General features: G+C 56.0%; 1 protein-coding gene across 2 annotated transcripts in view; it reads left to right on the forward strand.

Moving 5' to 3' along the window:
- The first annotated feature begins 216 nt into the window (after positions 1 to 216).
- CDH4 (cadherin 4) overlaps positions 217 to 17,140 on the forward strand; it is a 445,876-nt gene continuing 428,952 nt past the window's right edge. For both annotated transcript variants that reach the window (XM_079128833.1, XM_079128834.1), the window contains exons 1-2: positions 217 to 488; positions 2,605 to 2,713. In XM_079128833.1, the coding sequence (XP_078984959.1) occupies positions 432 to 488; positions 2,605 to 2,713 (166 nt within the window). In that variant the 5' untranslated portion in view covers positions 217 to 431. The remainder of the gene's footprint in view (positions 489 to 2,604; positions 2,714 to 17,140) is intronic.

Consider the following 17,140-nt stretch of genomic DNA (forward strand, 5'->3'; position numbering starts at 1 on the left):
CCGTGGCTCCCGAAGAGGGAGTGTCCTTGGCCTTTTGCTCCCGAACGGGCTCCAGACGACCTGCGGGGCCGGGGCGGCGGCGCAGCGAGGCGGCCTGGCGGCGGGCGCGGCGCCTTTAAGGCCCGCGTCAGGCCAAGCCGCGCGGGGCGGCGGGGCGGGGCCTCGCGGGCGGCCGCGCGGCTTCACCTGCAGTTCTGCGCGCGGAACAGAGGCGCGGGCGGCTGCGAGGCCGGCGGACGCACCGGCCCGAGGGAGCGCGCCGCCGGCCGGTCTTGGCCTCGCTCCCGGAGCCGGGGCGGCGAGCGCGGCGGGCGCAGCGGGGCCGGAGCTCGGGGCCGGCGCGGGCGGAGGCGGCGATCGGAGCGGCGGCGGCGGGGAGAGGGCTCTGGGCGCCAGGCACCGTGCGGGCGCCGGGGCGGCGCGGCGGGAAGATGACCGCGGGCTCCGGCGTGCTCCTGGTGCTGCTCTCGCTCTCCGGCGCGCTCCGGGTAAGTTGCCGCTTCCTGCCCGGCCGCCCGCAAGCCCGGGGCAGCGCGGGCCGGGCCCCGGAGCCGGCGGAGCGCGCGCTCGCCCGGAGGGGCTCTCCCGGGCTTCCCCGGCCAGCGCCGGGCGTCCTCGCCGCGCGCACCGCTGCATCCAGCCCGGTACCCGCGCTTCGCTAAGCCGCCTGCGGTCGGCGGATCGAGGAGCCGCTGGGGCAGCGGGGAGCGGCGGTGCGGAGCGGGGTGGGAGTGCGGTGGGTGGGGAACCCGGGGATCTCGCCCGCGCCGGAACCCGCCGAGCATCCTTCGGCCGCCCCAAGCCACTACCGGGAGCTTGGCTCGCCCGCTCCGGGGCAGGCTGCCTGCTGGCGGAGCCGGCGCGCCCTCCATCGCCCGGGCGCCGCGCGCCTTCGGAGTTGGCGAGCCCAGCTTGGGCAGAGGCTGTGGGCGTGGGGAGCCTGGCGGCAGCGGCCCGACGATCAGGGGTGGGGGCGCCGAGGCTGATTCCTCCTGCCCGGGGATGGGGTTCGAAGCGCATTGCCGCCTCAGTCCTGTGGATGCTGGCGGGTCCATCTCTGCGGATGGGTGTCTAATGTCGAACGAACGCCAGGCACCTTAGCTGCGAGCCCCCAGAGCAGTCTGGAGTCCCAGTGTCTGGCAGGGTCCTCGCGACTTGGAGCGGCCCCGGGAATCCTGGCACCGGCGGGCGCAGGGCCGGACTACGCCCCGGGAGAGCGAGCCCGCGCCCGACTTCTTCCTGCCGAGCCCCTCAGCCGGGTCCCCAGCCGCACTCTGTGCAGGGCCCGGAGAGCGGCTGGCAGAGGCAGAGGGGCCGCGGGAGTTGCAGGAACCCCCTCTCGTGGCCGATCAGTCTCTCTGCCTCCTCCCTGGCCTTGCTGTCTTAACCTCGGAAACGAACTAGCGCCGGGACTGGAGGCCCCATCCGAGGCCGGGGGCGTTCGGGGTTGAGCTGGGCACACGCCTCGGGGATCAAAACTTTCCGGGATGAGCTTCGTCCCCCCACTCCCCACCCCGGCGTATGTGCTATTTGGAGCTTCGTTCCTGCAGAACGGAGCAGCGGTTTGGAGCTTTACCCAAGGAAAGATGCCGCTCCCCGCCTTCCCTCCCGCTCTGTGCCTTTGGGTGGAAGGATGCTTGCATGAGGCCAGTGGCAGGAGCTGAGCTCTGGTCCAGGGGCAGCCTCTGGAGCTCAAGCCCCAGTAGCGGTGATGAGCGGGGCTGGAGGGAGGCGTTCTGCTCCGGAGGCTCCTGGAAGCCAACTGCAGGGTGCAGGCTGCGCCCTGGGCTTCCGAGGAGCAGGGCTGGCTTCCAGGCAGTTGCAAGCGTTGCCCCTCCTTCTTCGCCCCCTGCAGCCTGGGCGGGGCCTTGTGGTCACCCAGTCCTCCCCTGCCTTCTTACTGCCTTGCTCTCTAGACTTCCAGAGGAGCCAGCTGCCCAGGACAGAAGGACATATGCCCTTCCTAGTCAAATGGGGGAGTCTTGCCTGGTTGGGCTGGAGATAAGAGGAGGGGTAAACTAGTATCCATGGATGAGAGGGGAGGACTGGATGATGGAGCAACCCCTCCCTACCCCACTTGCTCACCTCCTCTGCCCGGCCTCTTCCAGAGCTGGCCTCCTGGCCCAGTATGAACCCCTCCTGGAAACTCCCCCTTCTTGCTCTTTCTCCTTCTCCCCCATTCCCTGTGGACAGCAGAGGGGAAAGTTGGGTTTCTCCTCTACCTACCTAAAGCCAGAGCACTGGAGCCTGAAGGCTGCGCTCTGGCCTGTCCCCCATGCCCCATGGGCTGACCCTGAAGTCTTCTCCCAGCTGCGTATGGACATTTCTCTGCCATCTTCCCCTTGCCATGTGCCCATGAGACTTGGCAGGTCCCCAATCTGACTGCAAGCAGGCCCTCTGCTCCCCACAGCTGCCCGTGCGGAATACGAGTCTCCCAGTCCAGGATCCCTAAGTCCCTAGAGAGCAGAGAATGCAGCTCTGGGTGGAGACTGTGGTTTCTCAGCATCTCTCAGTCAGAGACCTACATACACCCCCCATAAATGTTGGTTTGATTGCATTTCTGTGAACTTATTTCTGTTTAATGTGTCTCCTCCCTCTTCTCAGGCACAAGAGGATCTTACAGCCAGCGAGACCTGCAAGGCTGGATTCTCAGAAGAAGGTTACACGGCATTAATCTCACCAAATATTCTGCAAGGAGAGAGGCTGCTCAAAGGTAGGACAGGGAGCAAAGGGTAGACGTGGTTGTCTTTGTGCTGTGGCCGAGGTCACTTGGGCAGAAGAGGCAAGGCCTGGCTGGTCTTGGCAGTCAGCTGCCGCGGATGGCCGCTGCCAGGTCCATGAGGTGCAAACTGGTCGGCCTCAAAGGCATTTTGCATCAAGGTGAATGATTCAGTATCCCTGTCATTTTTGAGTGAGGTGAATCATTTCCTGGGCAACAAATTGGAATTCGGATGTAACGTCACCCAAATAATGTGCAGAGAGAGACTTTCTTACCAAGTATTTTTATGTATGAAATTCTGAATTCTTAAATTATCCCTGCTCTGAAATGCATGATAAAGCAGACGATGTTGTTGGGAGTGCGGTAAATAAGCCCACAGACGTCCTGTTCACAAATGTGGCATCCGTTTTCATTACTGCCCCACTGACAACGCGGAAACACGCAGGAGGGAACGACCAATTAGCCTTGTCGTAATTGCAGGATCATGTCCACATTTGTGACGGGCGCTCGGGAGGCAGCTCGGGAACCCACGCGACAATAGATCATTCTGTACATTGATCTGTTTCTTTTTTAAGACGAACTAATTAAACTTTATATTTGCATAGAAGGGGGCATAAATCAGTTCTTGCTTTCCTGAGGTTTGAGTTGTGCTGGGAGCACCTTGGCCAGGAACTGTCCCTTCTTGGTCTCAGTTTCTCAGAAGTGGCAGCTTGGAGCTGACTTCAGACTGTTGGTGGGGGCAGACTTTCTATAAAGTGTCGAAGCTGAATTTCAGCATTCGAACTGAAGTACTCTCCAGGCTGTTGACTGCTCCCCATTTCCCTGGAGAGCGGGCAGCAATTTCTGGGTGTGTGCACACAGTGGTACGCCAAGTCACGCACAGTGAGGGGACATTTCTGTCCACCTCCTTCCTTCGAGACCCAGCCTGTTGAGGTCCTTATTTATTCTGGCCATGTAAATCGGGTTTGTATTTGTACCAGGCACCACTTTGCATACTTTTTTTTTTTGGTTTTCAATTTGTAATATCTTTGACTCTCAGTGATTATGAAAAAACAAAAAGTCTGCAGGTAGCCAGCCTGGGAGCAGAATGGACTCACTGTCTTGGAGGTGTGGGTAGGAAAATGTTTTCAAGAGATGCTCTGCTAACTGTGCATGTGTGCCATTGTGGGGTTTGCCAGGACAGGCATCTATCAGGGTCCTTGGGTTGACTGAGATCCCCGTGCGCTGGCAGAGGAGTCCTGGGGTGCCCCGGCACTTTGCTGCCCACCACACTGGACAGGTGGAGCTGTCTGCCTGCTGTGGGTGCTTCCTAGGTGCCTCTGCTGAGTCGAGTCTGTGTTCTGGGGCCTCTGGCAGCATGGGGACGAGCCTGATACGACCTCGGAGCGTTCATCGTACTCGGGGCGGTAGCAGTGGGCCTGCCTGACAGACGAGTATGGCTTCATGCTTGCATGAGATGGTCCCCACGGGCGTGCGGGCATGCGCGCTGCACTCTGCCCTGCTCCTGGCGGGTACCGTGGGGAAGCTGGATGGCTGACCAGATGTGGGCCTGGCATCTGGGTGTCCAAGGTGTCCACCTAGCTCCGGACAGGGCGTCCCTGCGCCTGGGCGGAGGCAGTCAGGCTTGTGGTCATTGTGAATATGCAGCTCGCTTTCTAAGCACTTCTTGTTCCCAAGACGCAGCCCGGCTCAGGCCTGGTTCAGCTGGTTCAGGGAAGCGGGCTGAGGGCCACTGCGCTGGTACCTTCTCCGCCCTCCTCAGCTCCTCCTGCGCCTGGGTGCACCCCGCTTCCTGCTTCCTCCCCCTTGCTCTTCTTAAGGTGTCACATCTCAGGAGCAGAGAGTTGTTTTTAAGGAAGACTGAGAGATAATTTCACACATGTGGAGACACAGCTAAAGCTGCAATTCACGCAAGCCAGGACACGTAGACCTTTCTGTGTGTGTAGAAAACTTTGCAACTCCTGGAACACAGCGAAGATGGCGTGTCAAAAATAAATGAGCGGTGTTCCTGTTGCTCTGGTAGGAGTCGCGTTAAATAGGTAACGGCTGCTTATAACTGAGCTATTCCAACAGAGAACTTAACCTTCATTTGACAAGCAAAGCTTCCCCGAGCAGGCTTTGTTGTAAGTTGGCCATAAGCTGCTAACGACCACTCCGAGGCTCCCCCTCTGCCTGAGTCAGCTCGCAGCAGCCCCGGACACAATCTCTAGCAGGAACGATTTGTTACGCAGTAATTAACTTGTTTATGATAAATGGATGGAAGAAATGTCGTGGCATTTTGTTTTATGTCTAAATGAAAAGCATTTGCATTCCAAAATTTTCATGCTAATTAGGCTTAAAATAGTTTCCCCCAATAGGGTAACAAATACTACGTACCGAGGACCTTTGGAGGAGTGAGGCTGCTTAGTGTGGAGTTGCAGGTGCTCCCAGGCCGATCTGCAGCGTCCCCGTCCCCTCCACCTGTGTACCCGTCTGCTTTTACTGGAGCGACCGGCATGTGATTGCCTAGGCCTTGCCTGGGTTTTGTTTCTGGGTAGTTCGCTTTGGCCGTGGTCTCGACCATGCGTGGTGACACCTGAACTGGGGCGGGTGAGCCGTCCTCCTGGGCTCAGCCGCACTTCAGGCTGGAGCAACTGCTCGGCTGGTGTCTTTTTCTTTCTTTGTTAATAATTAATGGTCAGCCTGCCCAGAGGCTGCCGCCCTCCGCAGTGACCTGCACTGCCCTCCAGCTGGCATGCAGAGCGCTGGACAGCACAGCAGCTTTGCAGCAGAGCCCTGTGGGGGCAGCGGAGGGCTCCAGGGTCACTCCCCCTAATGTTGGAGGGAAGGAGATGGTGGGGGGGTGGGTGCTGTGCTAAGGGGCAGGAGGGCTGGGCCTTACCTGCGGGGAGTGTGTACACTGTGGGTTCAGACGACGTAGGAAGAAGAGTTTTGCTTTTAATGATGTACTTATGCAACTTCCACCCCCCAGTGTCCCATTTGCTTGGGTCCCTCCTGGGTCCCTTGTGCCACACTCTGCTTCCTCCTTGCCACACTTTAACCTTGGAGAGATTATGTTGTCTGGACAACCACCTCAAACTGTAAGGGTCACATAGGCAGGAGCCCCCTCATTCTTGTTCACTATTTATGTCACTTCAGGATATTCTTGGTCAATACGATAAAACCCAATTAGCAGAATCTTAATAAATGGGGTTTAGTTTTTCTCACTTTACAGTAGAGCAGAGATATGGTCAAGGGTGGGAGCAGCAGATAAGTAATGTTATCACAAGCCTAATGTTCTCCATTATTACCCTTTTACCATGTTTGGCCTGTCATTTTATTACCTCATCATTACAAACTAGCTGCTATGGCTCCACAGTTGCATCTGAGTTTGGAGCAGATGAAGGAAGGAATGGTAGCACTGTTGTGCATATCTTACCTGTATGAAGAAAGCAAAAGCTTTCTCAGCATCACTCAGAGGTTCTCATTGGCTAGAACTAGGTAGCATGTCTCTAGCTGAATGAGGCAGGGAGGTTGGGAGGACAGAATCGTGGTCATGTTTGACTTAGATCCATGATAATTCATCCCCTTACTGATGAGCAAACTGCTTGACGTGATTGGGATTCTGCTTTAGGAAGGAGGGAGGAAAGGGTGCCGAGGTGACAGCCTTGGAGTCTGCTGCACAGAGCTTCCCCGGCATCAGCAGCAGGCCTGACGGTGGACAGGCAGCGGATGGGGAGTGACTCGTAGGCGTGTGCAGACATGAGACAGGTGCCGGGAGAGGTCCCCGCAGGGCCTGGGTCCGCCTCTGAGAGTCCGTCCCAGCGTGGAGAGCGCAGCCGGAAGCACCATCTTTGCCACGGGGTTGCTGCGTCCCTGTGGTCCAGCTTGGCCTGCCTCTGTGGACAGCGGAAGGCCAGGTGCATGGCGTGCCCCGGACATGCCACCCAGCAGTGCTCCTCAGTTAGAGGAAGCGCCGGCGCCGCGCCCACCTCCGTGTCCTTGGTGCGCCCACGGGGAGAGGATCGCGGGGAGTGGTCAAGCGGGTGGCTCACCTGCTGGGCTCCTAGGCCCTGTGAGCTGCCCTTCCGGGTCCACTGTCCGCCTGCCCACCGACCTCTCCTGTGCTGACCCTGTGCCCACACAGGCGTGCTGTCGACCAGGCGAGGCTCAGGGCCCGCCTCCTTGGAAAGGAGGAGGCCCAGTGGACCTTGCTTCTGCGCTGGGCCTCGCCTCCTCTTCCTGGAGCAGACCTGATGTCCGGGGTGCAGCCGGTGTCTGTGGCTGAGGAGGGTGGGGAGACCTGGCCCAGGTGGCGCCCTTGAACACCTGCAGAGCCCTGCACACACTGTCCCCTGAGAGGTGGCAAATCAGGGACCCCGCAGTCGAGCTGGTCACCTGCCGCCGCACGCCCCCGGCTCAGGGGAGGGGTAGCACACCCTCCGGCGGCCACCCCAGGCTCCCTCCAGGCGCCCTGAGCCCCTGCTCTTTGTGAGTCAGTGTCTCCGTCCAGCTCACCGAATCCCGCGGTCTCCTCGAGCACGCGAGTGTCTGGAACAAACGAAATGAACGTCCCTTGACATGCTCCTGCAGCCGAATGCCACGGGCCCTCGCCCTCTCGGGCCAGGCCTCTCCCTGAGCCGCCCAGAGAGCGAGTCCTGCCTGTCCTCACCACCCCTCTTTGGCCCTCTTGAGGGACAGTCCTGGCTGGTCACCGGCCACTGTGGTGGGCTTTCAGCAACTTCCCCGCTGCAGTTGGACTGGTCCCAGGGTTCGGATGGAGGCGAGGAGGGCACGGTGGGAAGGCAGGAAGCGGCAGCTGGAGCCCGGCTCGCTGGCCGCAGTTCACACAGGGACTCTCCCAGGAGCTGCGTCTGAGAACAGAACGGAGCGAACCGCTGCCCTCTGCCCGCACAAACCTGTTTGTGGCCGTGTCTGGCTGCTCCGCCTTGCAACCCAGGGGAGGCGCCTGGTGCCCTCGCTGCACATGGGGACAGTCCCCTGCATTCTGCACCCTGGGCCAGGATTCTGAGTCTGGAGGCTCCGTCCTCTGCGCTGACGGGCGAGCTACAGAGGTGGACGTGTGCACTCCTGGTCTGTGACTTGAACAGGAGTTAGGCTTCGTGTTTGGGAACCTGTGTGTCAGTTGAACCTCGGGGGACGGAGCGCGGTGGGGTCGGGCTGCACTGACTCTGGGTGCCACCTGCTTCAGCCTTCACAAAAGCCCTTCCAGAGGCAAGATGGCTCCCTTGCTGGGGCTCAGAAGCTGGCCATCGGCGAGACCCAGAGATTGGCCCAGTGCGTGGTTAGCCTGCCCCTCCTCAGACCCTCCTCCCTGCTGCGCATTCCTCCTCTCCTGTGATGTCCCCTCAGGTGGGTTTCAGAGCACCGCAGCCGTCTGCAGACAGGAGGCTCCAGATGTCCAGGGCCATGGTCCAGCCGTCAGCGGTGACCGAGCATTCAGGCCTGCTGGTTGTCTCTCCACGCAGACAGCTGCAGCAATGAGGCCGGTGTGTCAGAAGGCCCTGGCCGTGATTGCTGGTGTCCAAGGACTTCTCTGAAATGGGTCCACACTCCATAAACACCGAGTGTTTGCACACCAGCCCTGGAATGGGAAGGGTTGGAATTCTGTGATGCCAGTGGACAGTCCCAAGGCCATGTTCTCACCCGCTTTCTGACTGTGCCATGCTGGGGACAGTGCAGGCCATGTTCTTACCCGCTTTCTGACTGTGCCCTGCTGGGGACAGTGCAGGCCAGGTCCTCACCCCGCTTTCTGACTGCGCTGTGCTGGGGACATTGCAGGCCATGTCCTCACCCCGCTTTCTGACTGTGCCGTGCTGGGGACAGTGCAGGCCAGGTCCTCACCCCGCTTTCTGACTGTGCTGTGCTAGGGACAGTGCAAGAAAGGACCCTGATGAAGGGCCCAGCCCAGGAAGCCCCTCTGCCTGGAGCTGGGCTTATGCCAGGACCGTCGTGGTGCTCACGGTGCCTGGGGCACCAGGACCTTGGCGAGGCAGATTTCAGGTCACCTGTGGGCTCCGTCACCTGGTCGCCTGAGAGGAGACTGGTGAGAGGCTTGCTCATGTCTCCATGTGTGTGCCTCTGCAGGGCCTGCACCTCTGGGTCACCTGCCCGCTCAGGAGCGCCTCCTGACTAATGGTGTTGGAGTTCCGGATCAGCTACCAAGACCTGCAAAGTCTTTGTTTCAGAAATAGTGATTTTCTAATTCTACCCTGTAGGGTTATTTTTTCTTCTTTTTTTAATCACAATGAAATTCATACTACAGTTTAAATGAAGTATATTTGCTACATAGTTACTTCCAGTGTTTGCTTCATGATATTAATTTCAAAATGTGGAAATTTTGTGAATTCTCTCAGGCAGCAAATGGATGTGGGTTAAAATTAAGGAGAAGCCTCCCTCCCTCTCCTTCCTCCTCCCTCCCTCTCTCCTTTCTCTCCCTCTTCCCTCCCTCCTTCTCTCTTTTCCTTTCTTTCTTCTTTGAAACTATGGTTAAATAAATGATAGAACTAATCACAAACAGAGAGAGAGCAAGTCAGCATTCGTCTTTTCAAAAAACGTGCCTATTATTCTGACTTCTTGAAGGAGCCGTGTTTCCTCCTCGTGAATTCCACCATAAAACATTCCTTGAGCTGAGTGAAGTGTCTTCCCTTCAAGTACGCTGCTGTTCTCCCCCGGTGTGCTCTGGTGCACGCCCGAGTCCCCAGAGGGCACTGTGGTGGTCGCACACTGAGCTGATTTTCCGCAGAGGAGGCAGGTGCCTTGCTGCCCCGGCTCCAGGCTGCCCTCTCCTGGTGCCCTCCAGTACTGCCTCCAGGGCTCCTCACCGTGGGCTGGGCAGGGCTCTTTAGTTCCTGATCCAAAGAGAACAAAGCAAAAGGCCCTATTTGATCAACTTTGGCCAGTTTGTGCTTCCAAAGCCATTTTCTTCCAACGCTGTCCAGGGAAGCAGCTGGCATTTTGGGGACTTACCATGTGCTGACATGTCCTCAGATATGATGCTTCCACCGTGCCTGCCCCAGGTCAGCTGTGGCATGGAGGGGCGGGTCTGTGTGACTGTGTCCCCACTGCCTTCTCCAAGGGAGATTTGCTTAGCTTACAGATTGTGTGTTCTTATTTTAGTATAGATCACCGCAAACATAGTGACTTAACAGCGCAAATTCATTATCTTGTAGTTTGGGTGTCTGGAGAGGGACGTAGACCTTGCTGGGCTGAATGGAGGTGTCCCGTCAGCGGGGCTGGTTCTGCAGCCTCCGGGCTGAGGTGCTGCCCCCTGGCTCCAGGCCCGCCTTCCACCTCAGGCTAGCCCTGCAGAACCTCTGCCTGTCTCCTTGGTCACAGCTCTGCGCCTTGCTTTCATCTTCCACTCGAGAACCTTTGCAAATTCTGTGGGCCCTCTGGCATAATCCAGAATGATCTCCCGCCTCGTGTCCTCACCTCAGTCACATCTGCAGGGTCCCTGAGTGCACAGGTGAGGTGCTCACCAGCTCTGGGTCAGGATGAGGCCCTCTCCAGGGCACCACTGTTCTGCCGACTGCGAGTGTGTCTGACGGCGTGGCCTGGCAGGGCGTGTGGTGGTTTCTCTGGTGACACACATCAAGGGCTTGTGGTGTATCCCATGCATAGCACTGTGAGCCGCGGTTCCAGCAGCGCCTCCATGGTCTCTGGCACCCCCGCTCCACGGAGGAACCCCGGACGCAGGGCCTTGTGTGGGAGGGAGACCTGTCAGCCGGAGCTCCAGGCTCAGCCCCGCCTCTGCGGCTCCCGTCCCATCCTGCCTGTTCAGAGCCCCCACCCTGTGGAACCTCCTGCCTCACCCAGTGTCCGTAATTAGGGCTCTGGTGGGCAGCTGCCTCCCGCAGAGCTCGCTACAGGAGGCTGAGGGGACGTCACTGCAGCCCATGGCAGCCTCTAGTCTGCTATTTCCACTCGCACTGTTTGGATTCTCCGTTTCCTTGCTGACAGCGTGTGGGGATTTAGGGAGGATTAAGGTAAGCTTTCAGCCACTGATAAATATCCTCAGGGCCTGCTAGCTCCACCCCATGCCTGGCTCATGGCAGGTGGCCCTCAGGCGCCGTGGCGCTTCCCTGCCCTGCGCGGGTGATGAGAGGCGAGCTCGTCCTGGGATGGGGGCACTTTCCCTGTGGAGTGTGACGGGATTGACCTGCAGCCCCCGAGCGTGGGCCCCAGGAAGACACAGCCCCAGCTGTGTGTGGCTGCGGTTGTGACTGACTCGGAGAACCATCGGGCTTTGCTCTGCATTTGTTTTTGCTGCCCAGCTGTAAGCATGGCAGCTGCCTGCGTTGCTCTGCTTGGACAGCTGAGGAGGCTTGGCATGTGAGTTTTCCAGGGTTGGAAGCCCAGCCTCTGCCCACAGAAGGGCCGACAGGAATGCAGGCCCCCAGCCACCGAAGGAGCAGAGAACTCTTGGCTGGGGGGAGGCAGGTTCTAGTGTGTACTTGCTCCTCTGCTGCCCCCGCCAGGGCCTTGGTTCCTTGCTGCAAAGCAAAGGGTAGGATGATCCACTCTGGTCTAGGAACTGCCTGTCTGTGGGACCTCGCTGATCTTGGCAGGCTCCTGGGTCCTGTCCCAGGTCTCCACTGTCCTGTCCAGTACAGCGAGATGGACGGTGGCCATCTAGAGATGCTCTACTCGCAGCCTCTGAACGAGGCCTGGTTTGGAGGAGGGGTCTTTGCAGAGGTCCTTAAGGATCTCGAGATGAGAGTGTCCTGGGCTAACTGGATGTGCCCTAAATCTGATGACAGCTTTTCTCAGAAGATGAGACATGGATGCAGGGGTGAGGTCTTGGGAAATGGAAGCAGAAATGAGAGCAGCTGAAGTCACAGGAGGCCGGAGGAGGCCAGGACTGTCAGCTGCAGCCTGTGGAGGGAGTGCTGCCCTGCTGGCACCTCAGTTGCAGGCTTTGCCTCCAAACTACAGAAGAATACATTTCTGTTATCTTAAGCCACCAAGTTTGTGGTCACTTGTTACAGCAGCCACAGGGAACTAATCCACCCACTGAATTGGAAATTCTGCCTATTAATCCATCTCCCAGGGAATCTGATATTCACAAAAGCCTGAGGGCTTCAGGCTTAGAGGATTTTCAGCTCCAGACTTCCAGGGTCAGCCTCCTCATGAGCGGCTGTTATCTGTGAAGGTGTCTGCCATTGGTACCCGGCTTCCTGAGGTGCAGCCCAGGTGACACGGTGCCCACGTTCATCTCACCCCAATGGCAAGGGAGGCGCTTTCGTGTCGTGATGTGTTGTTTTGTCATAAAGTGAGACACAGAACGATTTCGCTGGGATCAACATGTATCTGCAGCATCTCTTCTTCCAGCTTCTGCCTGTCAGATGGAGCCTTAACAAGGATAGTAGCTCAGAGGATATCAAGTAGCTGCGTTGTAAATATTTCGTTAATCTCAGGACTGCCTTCCGGACAGGGCCCTTCCGTAGTGGCAGAGGGAAGGTTCGCTCCCTCTGCCGATGAGACGGGGAGGCACGCGGGGAAGCAAACGAACGCGCCTCTCTCCCCAAAACTGCTGTCCGGGAGAGAGGCAAGAGCCACTGTCTCTAGCTGACTCGTTCCTCATGTCTCGGCAGCTGCATCTGCCACCTGGCCCTCACGCTGCCAGGGCTGGCTTGCACAGGCTTGGGACAGGGTGCCAGCCCAGGTCTGAGGCCACATCCGGTGCTGCCACTGCCTGAGATGCAGGGGTGGCCTCCCCTGCTTCTGGGTCCCTGGTGCACAAAGGAGTCCTTGGGACCTGCAGGGAGCTCTGTGCTGACTGGATGTGCTGGCTGAGGGTCATGAGCTTGGCTGTCCATCTTTCTGGGTTGTGGTGGCCCCAGACAGGAGCAGGACTGGCCGGTCAAGATACAATGGGCACCAGGATGGCAGGCCATCACCTCCTCGGTGTGGAGCCCAACGAGAGGCCTGGGCCTAAGAGAGGGAAGCAGCCTTGAGGCTGTGGAGACATTTCCCTACTGGTGTCTTGGCAGCTCAGCCAAACCCCACCAAAGCCAGTGGCAGGGCAGAGCAGGCGGGAGCTGCTGCATCAGCAAGAACATGGAAGGAGAGGCACCCTGCCCCCTCTCCCGAGGTGGGACACTTACAGAGGCCCAGTGACGTGTCAGGGACAGCACTAGTTAAGGAGGCTGTAGTCAGGGCCTGTGGGAGCCTGTCATCATCCACTCACCCCACTGCAGGAGTGGACAGCCCAGCCGCTCTGTCCTTCTCGTCTCTTGGGCCAGTGCGCCCTGGGCCAGGGTCCATGCAGGTGCCTGGCCTGTGCTAGCTACTCGCTCTGCAGCAGGGAGCTCACTGATTACCCTCTGGGCAGAGCTCAGGGTGCTGATGGTTGGGTCCCTTGTCATGTTACTTCCACTGGCCCTGGAGGAACGGGAGTTGAGCTTCAAGGCCCACCCTCCACCCCTGCCCTGGGCATCACCTGGGAACTGGACTCCCCTGTTGGAGACCTGGGTTCAGAGTCTGATTGGCTTTGGGGTTCAGGCCTCAGTTATCAGCCATATGGCATCTGCCTGACCCCTGCCTTGGTGACCTGTGCCACCTTGCTAGATGGGAGGTAATTCCCACTTTGTGGCAGTGTGCGCAAGGAGTGTGGGGACATGCTAGGCCTGTGGGGACAGCTGGCTGAGCTGGCCTGCCCTGACCTGAGTGCAGATTCCAGTCCTGCTCTCCTCATCTCTGATTCCTGTGGGGTAGTCACCCCTCTCCCCGCCTGACAACCGTGAGCACCAAAGTCCCTGTGCTGGCCTCAGTCTTCCAAGCTGCTGCGGGAAGCGGGCCCTCAGAGTCCCCTGCAGCACAGTCCCCTGCCTTTGCCCTGTGCCAAGTGGCATGGCATGGCGTGCTTCAAGACATGGGCACTTCTGTTTCTGTCTGCCCAGAAATCCCGCTCTGCGGTCTGGCCCCTGCAAGGAGAGCACGTGGGCTGGCCTTTGAGGCAGTAATTCCTCCATTAGGCAGTGGCTTCATTTGATGGGTTTTATGGCTTTGTTTGGGGACTGTTCCCTCATTGGCCTTTACGTTCTGATGTGTGGCCAGGGACCTTTTGGCAAAGGCATGTTTTTAAAATTGAATAAATAAATTATGGAGTGACTTATTTAAAACCCCCCAGGCTTTGGGGGACAGGCAGCACAGGGACGAGTTACTGCTGCTGTTGTTTATTAATAGGGTGTCAGTGGGTTTGAATCTTGTCATGTGGTGTTTAATGCTTGTGCGCTGATGGACTGGTGGGGCTGGCAGGGTGCTCCAAGGGTCACAGGCCCAAAGCTGGGCTTCTCCCCCAGGTTTTCATGTTCTTTGCCACCTTCTGTCTTATCAAGGAGGGAATGTACAACTTATCTAGTTCTTACATTTTAAGATGAAATGAATTCCAGGGTGAGACTCGAGGCTATAAAATTGTGGCCACGTTCAGAAAATCATAGAACTTACATTTGCTCCATGAGAGGGTTGTCTTCGTGCTGACCTTCTTTCTTTTTCATTCATTCCTCTTTGCAGCCCTGGGGTCTGGATCTAGGGCTTCATGCTTGCTAGGTGAGCATTCTACCAGGGAGCTGCCTCCCCTTTCTTCCTTCCTTTTTAATTTTGTATTTCTTCTTATTATAGCATTATAGTTGTACAGACCATTGGGGTTCTTTCTGACATTGCCACACATGCATGGAATATAGTTGCTCTACGTCAGTCCCTAGCATGTCCCCCTCTTCCCTCCTCTCTCCCCTGTTCCCCTCTCTCTGTTTACCTGGTCTTTTATGTATTTACAGGTTTTATACAAATATTGCTGTGTAGATATACACAAAGGTGGAACTGCTTGGTATATTCATATGTGCACATAGCATAGGCTGGTCAGCTCCATTCCACCATTTCTTTCTTCCCTTTCCCCCGCCTTCCCCTCACCCACTTCCTCTACTCTACCTCGGCTCCCTTCTATTTGAATAGAACTCCCAATTTCCCCCTCATTTTGGTCTAGTTTCCACACATGAGAGAAAACATTCAACCCTTGAGCCTTTTCTTTTAAATTTTATTTTGAGACCATTGCACAGTTAACCTTGAATTTTCAATCCTCCTGCCTCAGCCTCCCATGTAGCTGGGATTACAGGCAGGCACTACCATGCCCAGCAACTTTTTTGTCTTGAGTGAACTAGACCACTTAAGGATTGATCCTCATGGAAGTGTAAGATAGACTTCTATATGGGGAAGAAATAGAGTTACATGCTTGAAAGGTTAATGGCTGGTAAACGTCAATTTTCTACAATCCTGGCTAATAAAAATAGCTTATAAGACATAAAATGTCATGCTGCCAAAATTACAGGGGCCTTAGAAATCCATTTTGAAGTCTTGCATGCTTTGAAAATGGCCGGGTGTGTGTGAGAGCATCAAGTGTCTTTTCTTCGTGGTTGGGGGATGGTACTTGTGAGAGAGGTAGTGAGTCTGCCAAGTGGCGAAGGTGTTTCTCTGGGGTATTTTTGGCTTAAACACTTAACACATTTTCTGGATTTGTAGTCCTGAAAACTGCAGGTGCATTTTATTGGGGAGCAATATGGCCACCTGAAGAAACCTGAACTGTCCCTCTGAGTCTCCTCTGTGATGCTTGGGAGTGTTAAATACCATGAACATAATATTCTCTAAAAATGCTGCATTTAAAATATGATGGCATGGGCAGACTTTGTACAGCCTGTGATGTGAGAATGGGATTATCCTCACTTTTTAGATTGGAATTCACACGCAAATAGGTTCCAGAACCTTCTGAGGTTTTAGCCGTAGATCTGGGAGGTAGGAGAATAAGGACTCCATCCCAGCACCACCACCTCCACTTCCCTGCCTTGTTTCCTTTACTTGGGGTGCAGGATTGAGTGGGTGGAGCACAGGCCTGTGTTGCTAGAGGATGTGTGGAGATCCCGACTTAAAAACTAATTTCTCTCTGTATGCTAATATCCCAGTGCCCTTTGGGTGTTGCATCTCCTGCTTTATTAAACTGAGCCCATTGACAATGGAGATTCTTCTTTCTTAGTGATAGAAGATGGCCCTCTGCATCCAACTTGCTGAATCAGTGCAAAAGAGGGCCAGTTAGCTGTCTCTGTAATCTCTTTGTGAGCAGGATTAAATTACCCTGCAAGCTGGCATGGAGCCATAGGCCATGATTCTACTGTCTTGGAATATGAGGCGCCAGCCTGGAAGTTCATAAGTCAGCATCTAAATTCTGATGATCTCTCCTGCACCCCTGATTCTGCAGTGGTGGCTCTCGCCTGTCATTCTCATATGGAGCATGAGGCCATGTGAGTGTAAAGGAAGAATTGGATTTTTCAGCACTGTCAACCTCAAGGTTGTACCTGCCCACTGGAACAAAGGAAAAGGTGCCATTAACGAGATGGTTCTGTCACAATATGAGAGAATCTTGGCTTCATTTTTTACAATTGAAAAATAAAAATGAAGTGTGGATGAGTTCTCCCTCAGTGTGCCAGGTTTGCTTTGGGGGTCAGGGTGGGACTTGGGCTGACCCACTTGTCTCATGCTTGCTGTGTTCAAATAAGGCGGTTAGTTCACTGAGCAAGAGGCCAAGCCAACTGAGAGGTGGAAATGGATGGGGAGCAGATGGGTGGGGAACTGCCAGGGAGAACCAGGCAAGAAGCACAAAGATGTTCTCATACTTGGTTGACTCCTTCTTTCACTTAAAGATGTGTCATTAATAGCTTTTCCTCACTGTACAAAAGCAGCCCCAAGGAGAGTCCTCTTCAGGCTGGGCCTCAGTCCTCTTAGCAGCCTGAGACTTCAGCCTGCTGATGCTCAGAATTGTCAGAGACTAGCCCCATTGTTGGTTTCTAAAAGGGAAATTCTGGAGGAATATCATTCTCTGATGTGCACATAAAAAGTCCTCCAATAGCTTTCTCAGGTTGTGGTTTCAAGAAGGCACTAATTAATCACCTCCTACAGCCCCAGGAGAGCCAAGGGGCTGCTCCTGAGATAAGGAGGCTGCAGACACCAGGCTGCCCTCTGCCTGGCTGCTCCTCCCTGCCAGGTGGAAAATCACATTGTTTCCTCACTATGAAAGATGCTTATTCTATCAAGAAGGCATCCCCTCCATGTGGTTACCCAGGAGTCCTCTTATTGCAGTTCCCCCTTATCAAGGTTTAAATATTATTATTTCCTTCTGCTTAAATGTCATGTGATTCAAACTTTATTTGTCAGAAAATGGCATCATGAATGAATGCATTGTTTATTGAAGATTTTCCTGCTCACCCTCAGGGATGGCAAATGCTGACAGTAAGACTATGTGCAATTCAGGACCCTTGTCTGTGTTTTTCTGAAGGAGTCCTAGTTCTGAACATCAGCAGGACGGGAAGCAAACCGTTATCTATTTATTTCCTAACATACTGCACTGCTAATCTCAACTTGCCGTCTCCCAGT

Source organism: Sciurus vulgaris, assembly GCF_902686455.1.
Source record: "Sciurus vulgaris genome assembly, chromosome: 2".
In the NCBI taxonomy this organism is placed as follows: Eukaryota; Metazoa; Chordata; class Mammalia; order Rodentia; family Sciuridae; genus Sciurus; species Sciurus vulgaris.